This window comes from Pongo abelii, chromosome 2, assembly GCF_028885655.2.
Source record: "Pongo abelii isolate AG06213 chromosome 2, NHGRI_mPonAbe1-v2.0_pri, whole genome shotgun sequence".
Taxonomy (NCBI): domain Eukaryota; kingdom Metazoa; phylum Chordata; class Mammalia; order Primates; family Hominidae; genus Pongo; species Pongo abelii.
The window spans coordinates 96,849,008-96,866,792 of NC_085928.1; the positions used below are offsets into that span (position 1 = coordinate 96,849,008).

Consider the following 17,785-nt stretch of genomic DNA (forward strand, 5'->3'; position numbering starts at 1 on the left):
ATGCTCAATGTTGCTCAGGCTGGAGTGCAGTGGCGATCTCGGCTCGCTACAGCCTCCACCTCCCAGCCGCCTGCCTTGGCCTCCTAAAGTGCTAGGATTACAGCCTCTGCCCCGCCGCCACCCCGTCTAGGAAGTGAGGAGCGTCTCTGCCTGGCCACCCATCGTCTGGGATGTGAGGAGCTCCTCTGCCCAGCCGCCCCGTCTGGGAGGTGAGGAGTGCCTCTGCCTGGCCGCCATCCCGTTTAGGAAGTGAGGAGCGTCTCTGCCCGGCCGCCCATCGTCTGGGATGTGAGGAGCGTCTCTGCCCGGCCGCCCATCGTCTGGGATGTGAGGAGCGCCTCTGCCCGGCCGCCCCGTCTGGGAGGTGAGGAGCGCCTCTGCCCGGCCGCCACCCCGTCTGGGAGGTGAGGAGCGCCTCTGCCCGGCTGCCCCGTCTGGGAGATGAGGGGCACATCTGCCCGGCCGCCCCATCTGAGAGGAAGTGAGGAGCGCCTCTGCCCGGCCGCCCCGTCTGGGAAGTGAGGAGCGCCTCTACCTGGCCGCCCCGTCTGGGATGTGAGGAGCGCCTCTGCCTGGCCGCCCCATCTGGGAAGTGAGGAGCACCTCTGCCCGACCGCCCCGTCTGGGAAGTGAGGAGCGCCTCTGCCTGGCTGCCACCCCGTCTGGGAGGAAGTGAGGAGCGCCTCTGCCCGGCCGCCCCGTCTGGGAAGTGAGGAGGACCTCTGCCCGGCCGCCCCATCTGGGATGTGAGGAGCACCTCTGCCTGGCTGCCCTGTCTGGGAAGTGAGGAGCGCCTCTGCCCGGCCGCCCCGTCTGGGAGGTGAGGAGTGCCTCTGCCTGGCTGCCACCCCGTCTGGGAGGAAGTGAGGAGCGCCTCTGCCTGGCCGCCCCGTCTGGGAGGTGAGGAGCGTCTCTGCCCGGCCGCCCCGTCTGGGAGGTGAGGAGCGCCTCTGCCTGGCTGCCACCCCGTCTGGGAGGAAGTGAGGAGCGCCTCTGCCTGGCCGCCCCGCCTGGGAGGTGAGGAGCGCTTCTACCCGGCCGCCCATCGTCTGGGATGTAAGGAGCGCCTCTGCCCGGCCACCCTGTCTGGGAGGTGAGGAGCGCCTGTGCCCGGCCGCCCTGTCTGGGAGGTGTACCCAACAGCTCCGAAGAGACAGCGACCATCGGGAGCGGGCCATGAGGATGATGGCGGTTTTGTTGAAAAGAAAGGGGGGAAGTGTGGGGAAAGGAAGGAGAGATCAGATTGTTGCTGTGTCTGAGTAGAAAGAGGTGGGCATAGGAGACTCCATTTTGTTCTGACTAGGAGAAATTCTTCTGCCTTGGGATGCTGTTGATCTATGGCCTTTCCCCAGCCCAGTGCTCTCTGAAACATGTGCTGTGTCAACTCAGGGTTAAATGGATTAAGGGCGGTGCAAGATGTGCTTTGTTAAACAGATGCTTGAAGGCAGCATGCTCTTTAAGAGTCATCACCACTCCCTAATCTCAAGTACCCAGGGACACAAACACTGCAGAAGGCCGAAGGGACCTCTGCCTAGGAAAACCAGAGACCTTTGTTCATGTGTTTATCTCCTGACCTTCTCTCCAGTATTATCCTATGACCCTGCCACATCCCCCTCTCCGAGAAACACCCAAGAATGATCAATAAATACTTAATAAATAAAAAAAAAGAAAAATGAACAGGGCCTCAGCGTACTATACGGCACCATCAAGTGTGCCAATATACATGGAAGGGGAGTACCAGAAGATAAAACAAAGAGAGTGGGGCAAGTAAAATATAGAAGATGTCCAAAATTTGATGAAAAACATTAATCTATACTAATATTCATTAATCTAAAAAGCTCAACAAACTTAAAGTCACAATAAAAAGATTATCAAAAGGAAAGAAAAACATCAATTACCACCGACAGTTGGGAGGGGAAGTTAATCACAAGGGGAATGAGGGAATTTTGAGGAGTAATGGAACTGTTTTATATCTTAATTTTGGTGGTGGTTATACAACTGTATGCATTTGTCAAAACACATAGAATTGCACACTAAAAAAGGTGACTTTATCTATTTAACTACATGTAAAGTCTACCTCATTATACCTCATTTTAAACAAAAAAGAAGGCCAGGCACAGTGGCTCACGCCTGTAATCCCAGCACTTTGGGAGGCTGAGGTGGGCGGATCACCTGAGGTCAGGAGTTCGAGACCAGCTGCCAACATGGTGAAACCCCGTCTCCACTAAAAATACAAAGATTAGCCAGGGGAGGCGGCGGGCACCTGTAATCCCAGCTACTCGGGAGGCACGAGAATCACTTGAACCTGGGAGGCAGAGGTTGCAGTGAGCTGAGATCGTGCCACTGCACTCCAGCCTGGCCAACAGAGCAAGACTCGGTCTCAAAAAATAATAATAATAAACAGGAAATAAAGGAGCAGTAAAGAGCTCTAAAATAGAATCTTGGCTTTCTTCAACTTGGATATAATTGACTTCCCTTTCATTCGTATTCCAGTTATCTCTCATTAACATTTTCAGTGGCTTAAGCATTCATTAAATTTGCAAGCACACACACACACACACAAAACTATAAGTTTATGTTTAACATAATTTTTTTGTATTTATTTTTGTAGTATCTGTGATTTTTCTGGAAAATTCCATACTTCTCACAAAATAATTATCTTATTATAAACCTATGATATAAAAGCAGCTGAAAATTTATCCAGTTTCCTTCACCTAGTTTATTCTTTGATTCCATTCTGTTTAAATTCTGTACTTTAGATAACATCAAAAGGAGGAAATGTTTGCCACTAGGTTAAGTACAAGGTCACTGAAGAGCAATCTGCTTACTTCACCGTTTGGTTTAGCATCTGTTTGGGCCATCTTGCTCTCATCATTTTGTTTGCCTCCTTTTCTTTTGCTGAAGTATCTCTGCCCAAAGGACTCAGATTCTGTGCTAGCAAGATGATCCCCAGGAGGATTATCTGTCTTTTTGCATTATCCACATTAATGCTTGCTCGCTCTTTCTTTCTTCCTCTTTCTTTCTTCCTTTCTTTCTTTCTTTCTTTTTCTTTCTCTTTCTCTTTCTTCCTCCCTCCCTCCCTCCCTTTCTTTCTTCCTTCCTTCCTTTCTATTAGAGACAAGGTCTTGCCATGTTGCCTAGGCTGGTCTCAAACTCCTGGACTCAAGTGATCCTCCCTCCTCAGCCTCCCAAAGTGTTGGGATTATAGGTGTGGGCCACTGTGCCTGGCCACATTCCTCCTGTATTTCTGATATTCGATAATTAACTATAAAGTCCTACATGATCTGATTCCTGCTCACCACTTCAACTTCGTTTGCCATTCCTAAAGTATGCCAAGCTTATTACCACCTTATGGCCGTTGTCCTTGCTGGTTTTTCTTCCTGGAATCTCTTTTCTTGGTATTTGAACAACTCATTTGTTTTTTCCCCTCACCTTGAATATCACCTCCCTAGAAAGGCCTTCTCTGGCCCCTCTGTATAAAATAGTGGCTGCTTCTTGACACTCCATCATTCTTTTTCCTTTTATGTTGCTTTATTTTTCTTCATAGCTTTTTTTTTTCTTTAGAGACGGGGTCTTACTATGTTGCCCAGACCGAAGTGCAGTAGCACAATTATAGTTCACTTCCGTGTTGAACTCCTGGGCTCAAGGAATCCTCAGCATTTTTTTTTGCTACCTAACAGTGTACATATTTGTGTGCTTTTGTCTCTCTCCTCAGCTTCAATACAAGCTTTATGAGGGCAAGGTCTCATTTGCTGCTATATTTACAATGTTTAGAATTTTCCTTAGCATACTGTAGGTACTCAGCTATTTATTAAATGAGTGAATGAGCAAGTATAATTTCCCACATATTTCTCCGAATTCCTGCATGAACTAAAAAATCATTTACCTCTTTTACACTTTGTTTTTACATGGTTTTTTCCTGATATTTCTAGTAATAGAATGACAATACAGATTTCTATTTCTTACTTAAAATTAAAAAAAAATTTAATAGACATGGTTTTGCCATGTTGCCTAGGCTGATTTCAACCTCCTGGGCTCAAGAGATCCTCCTACCTCAGCCTCCCAAAGTACTGGGTTTACAAGCGTGAGCCTCTGTGCCTGGGCTAGATATTTTTTTCTTAAAGAAAAAATTAATTTTAATTTTTAAAATTTCAGTAGTTTTGGGGGGTATAAGTGGTTTGGTTACATGGGTAAATTCTTTTTTTTTTTGAGATGGCATCTCACTGCAACCTCTGCCTCCCAGTTTCGAGCTATTCTCCTGGAATCTCCTCAGCCCCCCAAGTAGCTGGGACTACAGGCATGTGCCACCATGCCTGGCTAATTTTGTATTTTTAGTAGAGATGGGGTTTCATCATGTTGGTCAGGCTGGTCTCGAACTTCTGACCTCAAGTGATCTACCCTCCTGGACCTCCCAAAGTGCTGAGATTACAGGCGTGAGCCACCACGCCTAGCAGGTAAGTTATTTAGTGGTGATTTCTGAGATTTTAGTGTACCCATCACTCAAGTAGTGTACACTGTACCAATATGTAGTCTTTTACCCTTCACCTGCCTCTTAGCCTTCCCCACACCGAGTCCCCGAAGTCCATTATATTACTCTTTTGCGTCCTCATAGCCTAGCTCCCACTTATAAGTGAGAATATACGATATTTGGTTTTCCATTCCTGAGTTACTTCACTTAGAATAATGGCCTCCAGCCGGGTGCGGTGGCTCATGCCTGTAATTCCAGCACTTTGGGAGGCTGAAGCAGGTGGATCACGAGGTCAGGAGTTCAAGACCAGCCTGGCCAACATGGTGAAACCCCATCTCTACTCAAAATACAAAAATTAGCTGGGCGTGGTGGCACGCACCTGTAATCCCAGCTACTCGGGAGGCTGAGGCAGGAGAATGGCTTGAACCTGGAGGTGGAGGTTGTGGTGTATCACGCCACTGCACTCTAGCCTGGGCAACAGAGTGAGACTCTGTCTCAGAAAAAAAACAAAAAGAAAAGAATAATGGCCTCCAGCTCCATCCAAGTTACAGCAAAGGACATTATTTCATTCCTTTTTATGGCTAAGTAGTATTCCATGGTGTCTATATACCACATTTTCTTTATCCACTTATTGGTCGATGGGCACTTTGGTTGGTTCCATATCTTTGCAATTTTGAACTGTGCTGCTAATAAACATGCTTGTGCAGATGTCTTTTTCATGACTTCTTTTCCTTTGGGTAGATACCTAGTAGTGGGATTGCTTGATTGAATGGTAGTTCTATTTTTAGTTCTTTAAGGAACCTCAATATTGTTTTCCATAGTGGTTGTACTAATTTACATTCTCACAAGCAGTTTAAGTGTTCCCTTTTCACCAAATCCATGCCAACATCTATTGTTTTTTGACTTTTAAATTATGGCCATTCCTGCAGGAGTGAGGTGGTATCTCACTGTGGTTTTAATTTGCATTTCCCTGATGATTAGTTATGTTGAGCATTTTTTCATAGGTTTGTTGGCTGTCTTCTTTTAAGAAATGCCTATTCATGTCCTTTGCCTACTTTTGGATGAGATTATTTGTTTTTTCCTTGATGATTTGTTTGAGTTCATTGTGGATTCTGGATACTAGTCTTTTGTTGGAGGCAGAGTTTGCAAATATTTTCTCCCACTCTGTGGGTTGTCTGTTTACCCTGCTGATTATTTCTTTTGCTGTGCAGAAGCTTTTTAGTTTAATTAGGTCCCGTTTATTTATTTTTGTTTTTGTTGTGTTTGCTTTTGAGGTCTTAGTCATGGATTCTTTGCCTAGGCCAATGTCCAGAAGCTTTTTTCTGATGTTATTTTCTAGAATTTTTCTGGTTTCAGGTCTCGGATTTAAGTCTTTGATCTGTCTTGAGGAGATTTTTGTGTAAGGTGAGAGATGGGGATCCTGTGGCTATTCAGGTTTCCCAGCACTATTTATTGAATAGGGTGTCCTTTCCCCAATTTATGTTTTTGTATGCTTTACCAAAGATTAGTTTGGCCCAGATATTTTAAAGCACAGGAAAAAATTCTATGAAATATAACTTTAGTTGAATAACGCTGTAGGATATCTAGGTTCATATCCTACATGGGATATTCTAAGAGGACTGTTAATTAAAGAAACTGTGTATAAGGGTTTGAGGGTTTGATCTGTTTACTTTCTGTACTGTCATGTTTCACAAGAGGCACTAATAATAATAAAACTAATAATTGTACTAATGATTATAGTTATCAGTAAATAGAGTGTACTATGTGCTAGACCCTTTGCATTCATTATTGTGTTACAACAACCCAGAAATATGAATGTTACCTGGGTATTTAAGAGTTGAAGAGGTCGCTAAAATTTTTTTCTAATATGCCATAATTTTGCATGTAAATATTACCTTAATTTTGTAGGTTTTATTGACATATAGTATATACTGAGTTATAGCAGATAAGCTTATTTTTTTTTTTTTTTTGAGACAGGGTCTCACTCTGTCACCCAGACTGGAGTGCAACGATGCAATCATGGCTCACTGTAGCTCAACCTCCCAAGCTCAAGTGATCTTCCTGCCTTAGCTTCCCAAGTAGCTGGGACTACAGGCATGTGCCACCATGCCAAGCTCATTTTTGTATTTATTTTTTATTTTTTTGTAGAGACAGGGTTTCACCACCTTGCACAGGCTGGTTTTGAACTCCTGAGCTCAAGTGATCTGCCTGCCTTGGCCTCTCAAAGTGCTATGATTACAGGTGTAAGCCACTGCGCCTGGCCAAGCTTAAATATTTTTAAGATACCTTAGTGAATCAAGCAATTATTTTTAGGATATCATAGTTCTTATTTTATAGTAATCGTCATAACACACATTTATTGAATATGATATAACATTAATTAACGTAAGTCTATTAAAGCGGAGTATTATGTCAGTATTTGCAGTGAATTTGAAGCAATTAAAGAACATGCATTAAAAGTCCCTGAAACAACAGAAGAGATGATGGATCTGATATCTTATGTAGAAAAAGCCCGGACTGTAGGAATCGAAGAGTTGATTTTAAGGATCCAGGTAAGAAATTTTAATTTGCATATTGTGGTTTGTTTTCATTGTGAAATATGATTTTCAGAGTGAAGATGTGTAAAATATATAGTTACACAAATAGTTGTAAATTGAGTGGTTATATTGCCACCACCTAGGCCAAGAAATAGGATATTGTCAACACCCCAGGACTCTGCATATAACTTTCTGATCACCATGCCTCTCCTTCTCCCCTGTCCTCCTCTAGAGGTTTCCAGTTGATTTTTACAGTAATTTTAGCTTTGAATTTCTTTTTTTTTTCAATGTTGCACAGCTTTTTTTAAATTATTATTATACTTTAAGTTCTAGGGTACATGTGCACAACGTGCAGGTTAGTTACATACGTATACATGTGCCATGTTGGTGTGCTGCACCCATTAACTCGTCATTTAGCATTAGGTATATCTCCTAATGCTATCCCTCCTCCCTCCCCCCACCCCACAACAGGCCCCAGAATGTGATGTTCCCCTTCCTGTGTCCATGTGTTCTCATTGTTCAATTCCCATCTATCAGTGAGAACATGCGGTGTTTGGTTTTTTGTCCTTGCGATAGTTTGCTGAGAATGATGATTTCCAGTTTCATCCATGTCCCTACAAAGGACATGAACTCATCATTTTTTATGGCTGCATAGTATTCCATGGTGTATATTGCCACATTTTCTTAATCCAGTCTATCATTGTTGGACCTTTGGGTTGGTTCCAAGTCTTTGCTATTGTGAATAGTGCTGCAATAAACATACGTGTGCATGTGTCTTTATAGCAGCATGATTTATAGTCCTTTGGGTATATACCCAGTAATGGGATGGCTGGCTCAAATGGTATTTCTAGTTCTAGATCCCTGAGGAATCGCCACACTGACTTCCACAATGGTTGAACTAGTTTACAGTCCCACCAACAGTGTAAAAGTGTTCCTATTTCTCCACATCCTCTCCAGCACCTGTTGTTTCCTGACTTTTTAATGATCGCCATTCTAACTGGTGTGAGATGGTATCTCATTGTGGTTTTGATTTGCATTTCTCTGATGGCCAGAGATGATGAGCATTTTTTCATGTGTTTTTGGCTGCATAAATGTCTTCCTTTGAGAAGTGTCTGTTCATATCCTTTGCCCATTTTTTGATGGAGTTGTTTGTTTTTTTCTTGTAAATTTGTTTGAGTTCATTGTAGATTCTGGATATTAGCCCTTTGTCAGATGGGTAGATTGCAAAAATTTTCTGCCATTCTGTAGGTTGCCTGTTCACTCTGATGGTAGTTTCTTTTGCTGTGCAGAAGCTCTTTAGTTTAATTAGATCTCATCTGTCAATTTTGGCTTTTGTTGCCATTGCTTTTGGTGTTTTAGACATGAAGTCCTTGCCCATGCCTATGTCCTGAATGGTATTGCCTAGGTTTTCTTCTAGGGGTTTATAGTTTTAGGTCTAACATTTAAGTCTTTAATCCATATTGAATTGATTTTCGTATAAGGTGTAAGGAAGGGATTCAGTTTCAATTTTCTACATATGGCTAGCCAGTTTTCCCAGCACCATTTATTAGATAGGGAATCCTTTCCCCATTTCTTGTTTTTGTCAGGTTTGTCAAAGATCAGATGGTTGTAGATATGTGGCATTATTTCTGAGGGCTCTGTTCTGTTCCATTGATCTATATTTCTGTTTTGGTACCAGTACCATGCTGTTTTGGTTGCTGTAGTCTTGTAGTATAGTTTGAAGTTAGGTAGCGTGATGCCTCCAGCTTTGTTCTTTTGGCTTAGGATTGACTTGGCGATGCAGGCTCTTTTTTGGTTCCATATGAACTTTAAAGTAGTTTTTTCCAATTCTGTGAAGAAAGTCATTGGTAGCTTGATGGGGATGGCACTGAATCTATAAATTACCTTGGGCAGTATGGCCATTTTCACGATATTGATTCTTCCTACCCATGAGCATGGAATGTTCTTCCATTTGTATCCTCTTTTATTTCATTGAGCAGTGGTTTGTAGTTCTCCTTGAAGAGGTCCTTCCCGTCCCTTGTAAGTTGGATTCCTAGGTATTTTATTCTCTTTGAAGCAATTGTGAATGGGAGTTCACTCATGATTTGGCTCTCTGTTTGTCTGTTATTGGTGTATAAGAATGCTTGTGATTTTTGCACATTGATTTTGTATCCTGAGACTTTGCTGAAGTTGCCTATCAGCTTAAGGAGGTTTTGGGCTGAGACAGTGGGGTTTTCTAGATATACAATCATGTCATCTGCAAACAGGGACAATTTGACTTCCTCTTTTCTTAATTGAATACCCTTTATTTCCTTCTCCTGCCTGATTGCCCCGGCCAGAACTTGCAACACTATGTTGAATAGGAGTGGTGAGAGAGGGCATCCCTGTCTTGTGCCAGTTTTCAAAGGGAATGCTTCCAGTTTTTGCCCATTCAGTATGATATTGGCTGTGGGTTTGTCATAGATAGCTCTTACTATTTTGAGATACATCCCATCAATACCTAATTTATTGAGAGTTTTTAGCATGAAGGGCTGTTGAATTTTGTCAAAGGCCTTTTCTACATCTATTGAGATAATCATATGGTTTTTGTCATTGGTTCTGTTTATATGCTAGATGACATTTATTGATTTGCGTATGTTGAACCAGCCTTGCATCCCAGGGATGAAGCCCACTTGATCATGGTGGATAAGCTTTTTGATGTGCTGCTGGATTTGCTTTGCCAGTATTTTACTGAGGATTTTTGCATCGATGTTCATCAGGGATATTGGTCTAAAATTCTCTTTTTTTGTTGTTTCTCTGCCAGGCTTTGATATCAGGATGATGCTGGCCTCATAAAATGAGTTAGGGAGGATTCCCTCTTTTTCTGTTGATTGGTATAGTTTTGGAAGGAATGGTACCAGTTCCTCCTTGTACCTCTGGTAGAATTCGGCTGTGAATCCATCTGGTCCTGGACTTTTTTTGGTTGGTAAGCTATTAATTATTGCCTCAATTTCAGAGCCTGTTATTGGTCTATTCAGAGATTCAACTTCTTCCTGGTTTAGTCTTGGGAGGGTGTATGTGTCGAGGAATTTATCCATTTCTTCTAGATTTTCTAGTTTATTTTCATAGAAGTGTTTGTAGTATTCTCTGATAGTAGTTTGTATTTCTGTGGGATCGGTGGTGATATCCCCTTTATCATTTTTTATTGCATCTATTTGAATCTTCTCTCTTTTCTTCTTTATTAGTCTTCTAGCGGTCTATCAATTTTGTTGATCTTTTCAAAAAACCAGCTCCTGGATTCATTGATTTTTTGAAGGGTTTTTTGTGTCTCTATTTCCTTCAGTTCTGCTCTGATCTTAGTTATTTCTTGCCTTCTGCTAGCTTTTGAATGTGTTTGCTCTTGCTTCTCTAGTTCTTTTAATTGTGATGTTAGGGTGTCAATTTTAGACCTTTCCTGCTTTCTCTTGTGGGCATTTAGTGCTATAAATTTCCCTCGACACACTGCTTTGAATGTGTCCCAGAGATTCTGGTATGTTGTGTCTTGGTTCTCGTTGGTTTCAAAGAACATCTTTATTTCTGCCTTCATTTCGTTATGTACCCAGTAGTCATTCAGGAGCAGGTTGTTCAGTTTCCATGTAGTTGAGTGGTTTTGAGTGAGTTTCTTAATCCTGAGTTCTAGTTTGATTGCCCTGTGGTCTGAGAGACAGTTTGTTATAATTTGTGTTCTTTTACATTTGCTGAGGAGTGCTTTACTTCCAACTATGTGGTCAATTTTGGAATAAGTGCAGTGTGGTGCTGAGAAGAATGTATATTCTGTTGATTTGGGGTGGAGAGTTCTGTAGATGTCTATTAGGTCCGCTTGGTGCAGAGCTGAGTTCAATTCCTGGATATCCTTGTTAACTTTCTGTCTCATTGATCTGGCTAATGTTGATAGTGGGGTTTTAAAGTCTCCCATTATTATTATGTGGGAGTCTAAGTCTCTTTGTAGGTCTCTAAGGACTTGCTTTATGAATCTGGGTGCTCCTGTATTGGGTGCATATATATTTAGGACAGTTAGATCTGCTTGTTGAGTTGATCCCTTTACCATTATGTAATGGCCTTCTTTGTCTCTTTTGATCTTTGTTGGTTTAAAGTCTGTTTTATCAGAGACTAGGATTGCAACCCCTGCCTTTTTTTGTTTTCCATTTGCTTGGTAGATCTTCCTCCATCCCTTTATTTTGAGCCTATGTGTGTCTCTGCATGTGAGATGAGTTTCCTGAATACAGCACACTGATGGGTCTTGACTCTTTATCCAATTTGCCAGTCTGTGTCTTTTAATTGGAGCATTTAGCCCATTTACATTTAAGATTAATATTGTTATGTGTGAATTTGTTCCTGTCATTAAGATGTTAGCTGGTTATTTTGCTCATTAGTTGATGCAGTTTCTTCCTAGCCTCATGGTCTTTACAATTTGGCATATTTTTGCAGTGGCTGGTACCGGTTGTTCCTTTCCATGTTTAGTGCTTCCTTCAGGAGCTCTTTTAGGGCAGGCCTGGTGGTGACAAAATCTCTCAGCATTTGCTTGTCTGTAAAGGATTTTATTTCTCCTTCACTTATGAAGCTTAATTTGGCTGGATATGAAATTCTGGGTTGAAAATTCTTTTCTGTAAGAATGTTGAATATTGGTCCCCACTCTCTTCTGGCTTGTAGAGTTTCTGCCAAGATATCAGCTGTTAGTCTGATGGGCTTCCCTTTGTGGGTAACCCGACCTTTCTCTCTGGCTGCCCTTAACATTTTTTCCTTCATTTAAACTTTGATGAATCTGACAATTATGTGTCTTGGTGTTGCTCTTCTCTAGGAGTATGTTTGTGGTGTTCTCTGTATTTCCTGAATTTGAATGTTGGCCTGCCTTGCTAGATTGGGGAGGTTCTCCTGGATAATATCCTGCAGAGTGTTTTCCAACTTGGTTCCACTCTCCCCGTCACTTTCAGGTACACCAATCAGACGTAGATATGGTCTTTTCACATAGTCCCATATTTCTTGGAGACTTTGTTCATTTCTTTTTATTATTTTTTCTCTAAACTTCTCTTCTTGCTTCATTTCATTCATTTGATCTTCCATGACTGATACCCTTTCTTCCAGTTGATCGAATTGGCTACTGAGGCTTGTGGATTCATCACGTAGTTCTTGTGCCTTGGTTTTCAGCTCCATCAGGTCCTTTAAGGACTTCTCTGCATTGGTTATTCTAGTTAGCCATTCGTCTAATTTTTTTCCAGGTCTTTAACTTCTTTGCCATGGATTCATACTTCCTCCTTTTGCTCGGAGTAGTTTGATCGTCTGAAGCCTTCTTCTCTCAGCTCGTCAAAGTCATTCTCCGTCCAGCTTTGTTCCGTTGCTGGTGAGGAGCTGTGTTTCTTCGGAGGAGGAGAGGCGCTCTGATTTTTAGAGTTTCCACTTTTTCTGCTCTGTTTTTTCCCCATCTTTGTGATTTTATCTACCTTTGGTCTTTGATGATGGTGACGTACAGATGGGGTTTTGGCGTGGATGTCCTTTCTGTTTGTTAGTTTTCCTTCTAACAGTCAGGACCCTCAGCTGCAGGTCTGTTGGAGTTTGCTGGAGGTCCACTCCAGACCCTGTTTGCCTGGGTATCAGCAGCGGTGGCTGCAGAACAGCGGATATTGGTGAGCAGCAAATGTTGCTGCCTGATTGTTCCTCTAGAAGTTTTGTCTGAGAGGAGTACCCGGCCGTGTGAGGTGTCAGTCTGCCCCTACTTGGGGGTGCCTCCCAGTTAGGCTACCAGGGGTCAGGGACCCACTTGAGGAGGCAGTCTATCCATTCTCAGATCTCCAGCTGCATGCTGGGAGAACCACTACTCTCTTCAAAGTTGTCAGACAGGGACATTTAAGTCTGCAGAGGATTCTGCTGCCTTTTGTTTGTCTGTGCCCTGCCCCCAGAGGTGGAGTCTACAGAGGCAGGCAGGCCTCCTTGAGCTGCCGTGGGCTCCACCCAGTTCGAGCTTCCCAGCCACTTTGCTTACCTACTCAAGCTTCAGCAATGGTGGGCGTCCCTCCCCCAGCCTCTCTGCCACCTTGCAGTTTGATCTCAGACTGCTGTGCTAGCAATGAGTGAGGCTCCGTGGGTGTAGGACCCTCTGAGCCAGGAACGGGATATAATCTCCTGGTGTGCCGTTTGCTAAGACCATTGGAAAAGCGCAGTATTAGGGTGGGAGTGACCTGATTTTCCAGGTGCCGTCTGTCACCCCTTTCTTTGACTAGGAAAGAGAATTCCCTGACCCCTTGTGCTCCCCGGGTGAGGCAATGCCTCACCCTGCTTCGGCTCATGCTCAGTGCGCTGCACCCACTGTCCTGCACCCACTTTCCGACACTCCCTGGTGAGATGAACCCGGTACCTCAGTTGGAAATGCAAAAATCACCCATCTTCTGCGTCGCTCACACTGGGAGCTGTAGACTGGAGCTGTTCCTATTTGGCCATCTTGGCTCCACCTCCTTAGCTTTGAATTTCTTTAGTTTCACCAATTGTATGTCCTTAAACAATATAGATTTTTTAAAATATTTTTTTCTTTTATAGTTTCTGCATTTAATAGTATGCCTTTACCTTTTCCAGCACAAGATTATGTACCTATTTACCTATATTTTACTCTTATTCTTTGTTTAAAAAACTTTTAAAAGTGTTAAACAACACATATACCAAAATTACATAAAACACAAATTGTACAATTTGGAATGTTCTAAAGTAAACAGCCAGTAATTGCCACCTAGGAAAATAAATAGAACCTTGCCAATGCCCTAGAAGCCCATCATAATCCCTCATCTTCTGGATTTTAGCACTATTCTAATTTTTTTTATTTTTTATTTTTTATTTTTTTGAGATGGAGTCTCACTCTGTCACCCAGGCTGGAGTACAGTGGTGAGGTTTTGGCTCACTGCAACCTCTGCCTCCCAGGTTCAAGTGATTCTCCTTCCTCAGCCTCCCGAGTAGCTGGGACTACAGGCACCCGCCACCACCCCCGGCTAATTTTTGTATTTTTAGTAGAGATGGGGCTTCACCATAATGGCCAGGCTGGTCTTGAACTCCTGACTTTATGATCTGCCCGCCTCAGCCTCCCAAAGTGCTAGGATTATAGGCATGAGCCACTGCGCCTGGCCTATTCTGATTTTTGTAGTGATTACTTCCTTGTTTTTTTTAATAGTTATACAACTTAAACTTGCATTTCTAATCAATATAGTTAATTTCTTCTGATTTTGATCTTTATATAAAGGGAATCATACTTTTTATATTCTTTTGCCTCTCGTCAATGTTATGTTAGTAGTGTCATTGTTCCTTAACTTTAGCTGATTTTCATTGCTGTCTAGTATTCCATTCCATATTGTATCCATTCCACATTGTATACAATAATTTATTTTAAAAATTTTACTGTTCTGGATATTTGGTTGTTTCCGCTTTTGATATTACTGGCAATGCTTCTGTGAACATTTTTACACATGTATCCCAGGGCACACATTCATTCATTTCTTCCAGGTGTTATAAGATATGCTTTTATTCACCTTTACTAATTAAAGCAAAATTCTTTCTAAGTAGTTCCAGTTTTAGACTCCTATTAGCAGTGCACAAAGTGTCTATTATTTTAACATTCTTACTTGCAATTGTGAGATGGTTTAAATTTTGCCAGTCTATTGGGTGAAAGTTGTGGTATTTTCAATTTGCATTTTCCTAAAAAGAAATGAATTTGAACACTTTTCATATGCTTATTGGCTATTTGGAGTGCCTCTTTTGTGAAATGATAATACATACATTTTGCTCATTTATTTTTTTGGGTTATGTACCTTTTCCTTATTGATTTATAGCAGTTAAAAAAGTGGTAAAATGAACATAACACAAAATTTACCATTTTAACCATTTTTAAGTATACAGTTCAATGTAGTAATTTTTAATATATTATTAGGTATCTTTTTATTCACTCTGTAATTTAACTTTTTAATGGTGTCTTTGATGAACAGAAGTCCTTAATTTAAATGCAGTTAAATGGAGCAGTCTTTTATTTTATAATAAATGGAGCAATCTTTTATTTATTTTCTTTCTTTCTCTTTCTTTCTTTCTCTCTCTCTTTCTCTATCTCTTTCTCTCTTTCTTTCTCTCTTTCTTTCTTTCTTCCTATTGGAGACAAGGTCTTGCCATGTTGCCTTAATTTTAGTGCAGTTAAATGGAGCAATCTTTTATTTTATACCTAGTGCTTTCTGTGTTTTATTTAAGAAATCATCTCCTACCTTGGTTCAAAGATATTTTTCTTCCACCCTTTTCTAGAAGCTGTTTAGTTTTGCTTTTGAGATTTAGGTTTCAATCCTGAAAATTTATTTCTGTAAATAATGTGAGGTCCAATTTAAATATTTTCCCATATAGATGAGCAATTACATATTTATTGAAGAAACCATCCCCACCATGTCCATATATGTGTAGATCTGTTTTGAGGCAGCTTGCTCTGTTCCACTGGCCTTTTTTTTTTTTTTTGAGAAAGAGTCTCGCTCTGTCACCAGGCTGGAGTGCAATGGCGCGATCCCGGCTCACTGCAACCTCTGCCTCCCAGGTTCAAGAGATTCTCCTCTCAGCCTCCTGAGTAGCTGGGACTACAGGCACGCGCCACCATGCCCAGCTAGCGCCACCACACCCAGCTGATTTTTGTATTTTTAGTAGAGACAGGGTTTCACCATGTTGGCCAGGATGGTCTCCATCTCTTGATCTCATGATCTGCCCGACTTGGCTTCCCAAAGTGCTGGGATTACAGGCGTGAGCTACCATGCTCCGCCAAAATTTATTTTTATATACTAATTTAATACCCATCACTCAAATACCATCTCACGCCAATTAGAATGGCAATCATTAAAAAGTCAGGAAACAACAGGTGCTGGAGAGGATGTGGAGAAATAGGAACACTTTTACAGTGTTGGTGGGACCGTAAACTAGTTCAACCATTGTGGAAGTCAGTGTGGCGATTCCTCAGGGATCTAGAACTAGAAATACCATTTGACCCAGCCATCCCATTACTGGGTATATACCCAAAGGACTATAAATCATGCTACTATAAAGACACATGCACACGTATGTTTATTGCAGCACTATTCATAATAGCAAAGACTTGGAACCAACCCAAAGTCCAACAATGATAGACTGGATTAAGAAAATGTGGCAATGTACACCATGGAATACTATGCAGCCATAAAAAATGATGAGTTCATGTCCTTTGTAGGGACATGGATGAAACTGGAAATCATCATTCTCAGTAAACTATCGCAAGGACAAAAAACCAAACACCACATGTTCTCACTTATAGATGGGAATTGAACAATGAGAACACATGGACACAGGAAGGGGAACATCACATTCTGGGGCCTGTTGTGGGGTGGGGGGGACAGGGGAGGGATAGCATTAGGAGATATACCTAATGCTAAATGACGAGTTAATGGGTGCAGCACACCAACATGGCACATGTATACATATGTAACTAACCTGCACATTGTGCACATGTACCCTAAAACTTAAAGTATAATAATAATAATAAGAAGAAGAAGAAATTATCAGTCATAAAATAAATAAATAAATAAAATTTTCTATTTAAAAATTTGAACTTTAGGCCCTGCACAGTGGCTCATGCCTAAAATCCCAGCACTTTGGGAGGCCGACATGGGTGGATCACCTGAGGTTAGGAGTTCGAGACCAGCCTGACCAACATGGTGAAACCTCGTCTCTGCTAAATACAAAAAGTTAGCTGGGCGTGGTGGCACATGCCTGTAATCCCAGCTACTTGGGAGGCTGAGGCAAGAGAATCACTTGAACCTGGGAGGCGGAGGTTGCAGTGAGCCGAAATTGTGCCATTGCACTCCAGCCTGGGCAACAAGAGTGAAACTCCGTCCTAAAAAAAAATTTTTAACTTTAATATTTTTATGTATTTTAAATTTCTCTTCTTAATTTTAAGTTTATCTGAAGATTATTTTGGAATGTCTGCATATACCATTATATAACTTGCAAATAATGACAGTTTTGTTTTTCCTGATCAAATGTTACACATTTGCAAAACTTTATTTTCTTTGCAACAATGGACTGTCTGGGACTCTAGTACAATGTCAAATAGCAGTGGATGGCAGGTTTCCCATCTTTATCCCAACCTTAAGGGGAAAGCTTTCAAGATTTCACTATTGACATTTGTCATAGGTTTTATACAGGTACTTTTGCCAGATTAATGAATTCCCTTCTATTGCTGATGTGCTACTAGGTTTTTTGAAAAGAAAATTAGTATGATTGGACTTTGAATTTCACTACATGCTTTTTTGCATCAACTGTGGTGATCATATGCTTTTTCTCTTTAATCTATTAATATAATGAATTACATGGATTGTTTTCTATTGTAAAGTTTTATTTCTATATGCATTGTATATACATAATATATAGAAAGTACAAAATACATATTTAATGTTATTTTCAATACATAATTTTATATCTATATTATATATAGATTATATATACATATACATATGTATAATATAAAATCAAAAACCTTAAATTTGCCTTTGAATCTGTATTTCAATTCTTAAAAATTAGTACTACAGTACAGCTTATAGAGCAATGAAAGATATAGAGGGTAAAAATATTCAACCTGTCTACTCAGGTAATCTATTTTTTTAAGAGTTTTTTTTCTTTGCAACTCACCTCCAACTTTTTTTTTTTTTGAGACGGAGTCTCACTCTGTTGCCCAGGCTGGAGTGCAGTGGCACAATCTCGGCCCACTGCAACCTCCGCCTCCTGGGTTCAAGCAATTCTCCTGCCTTAGCCT

The 17,785-nt window shown here is 41.3% G+C and overlaps 1 protein-coding gene across 14 annotated transcripts in view; it reads left to right on the forward strand.

Annotated features, from left to right (window-relative positions):
- Window positions 1–17,785, forward strand: part of DNAH12 (dynein axonemal heavy chain 12) — a 269,970-nt gene that overhangs the window by 68,129 nt on the left and 184,056 nt on the right. For 12 of the 14 annotated variants that reach the window (XR_010139196.1, XR_008523741.2, XR_008523742.2 and 9 more), the window contains one exon: window positions 6,885–7,020. Coding sequence is in view for 11 of the 14 variants with exons in the window: in XM_054551999.2 (XP_054407974.1) it covers window positions 6,885–7,020 (136 nt within the window). In the remaining 3 variants the exon portion in view is untranslated. Of the gene's footprint in view, window positions 1–6,884; window positions 7,021–9,787; window positions 9,945–17,785 lie in introns of those variants that run through there. The other 2 variants (XM_054552009.2, XM_054552011.2) reach the window with 2 other exon arrangements.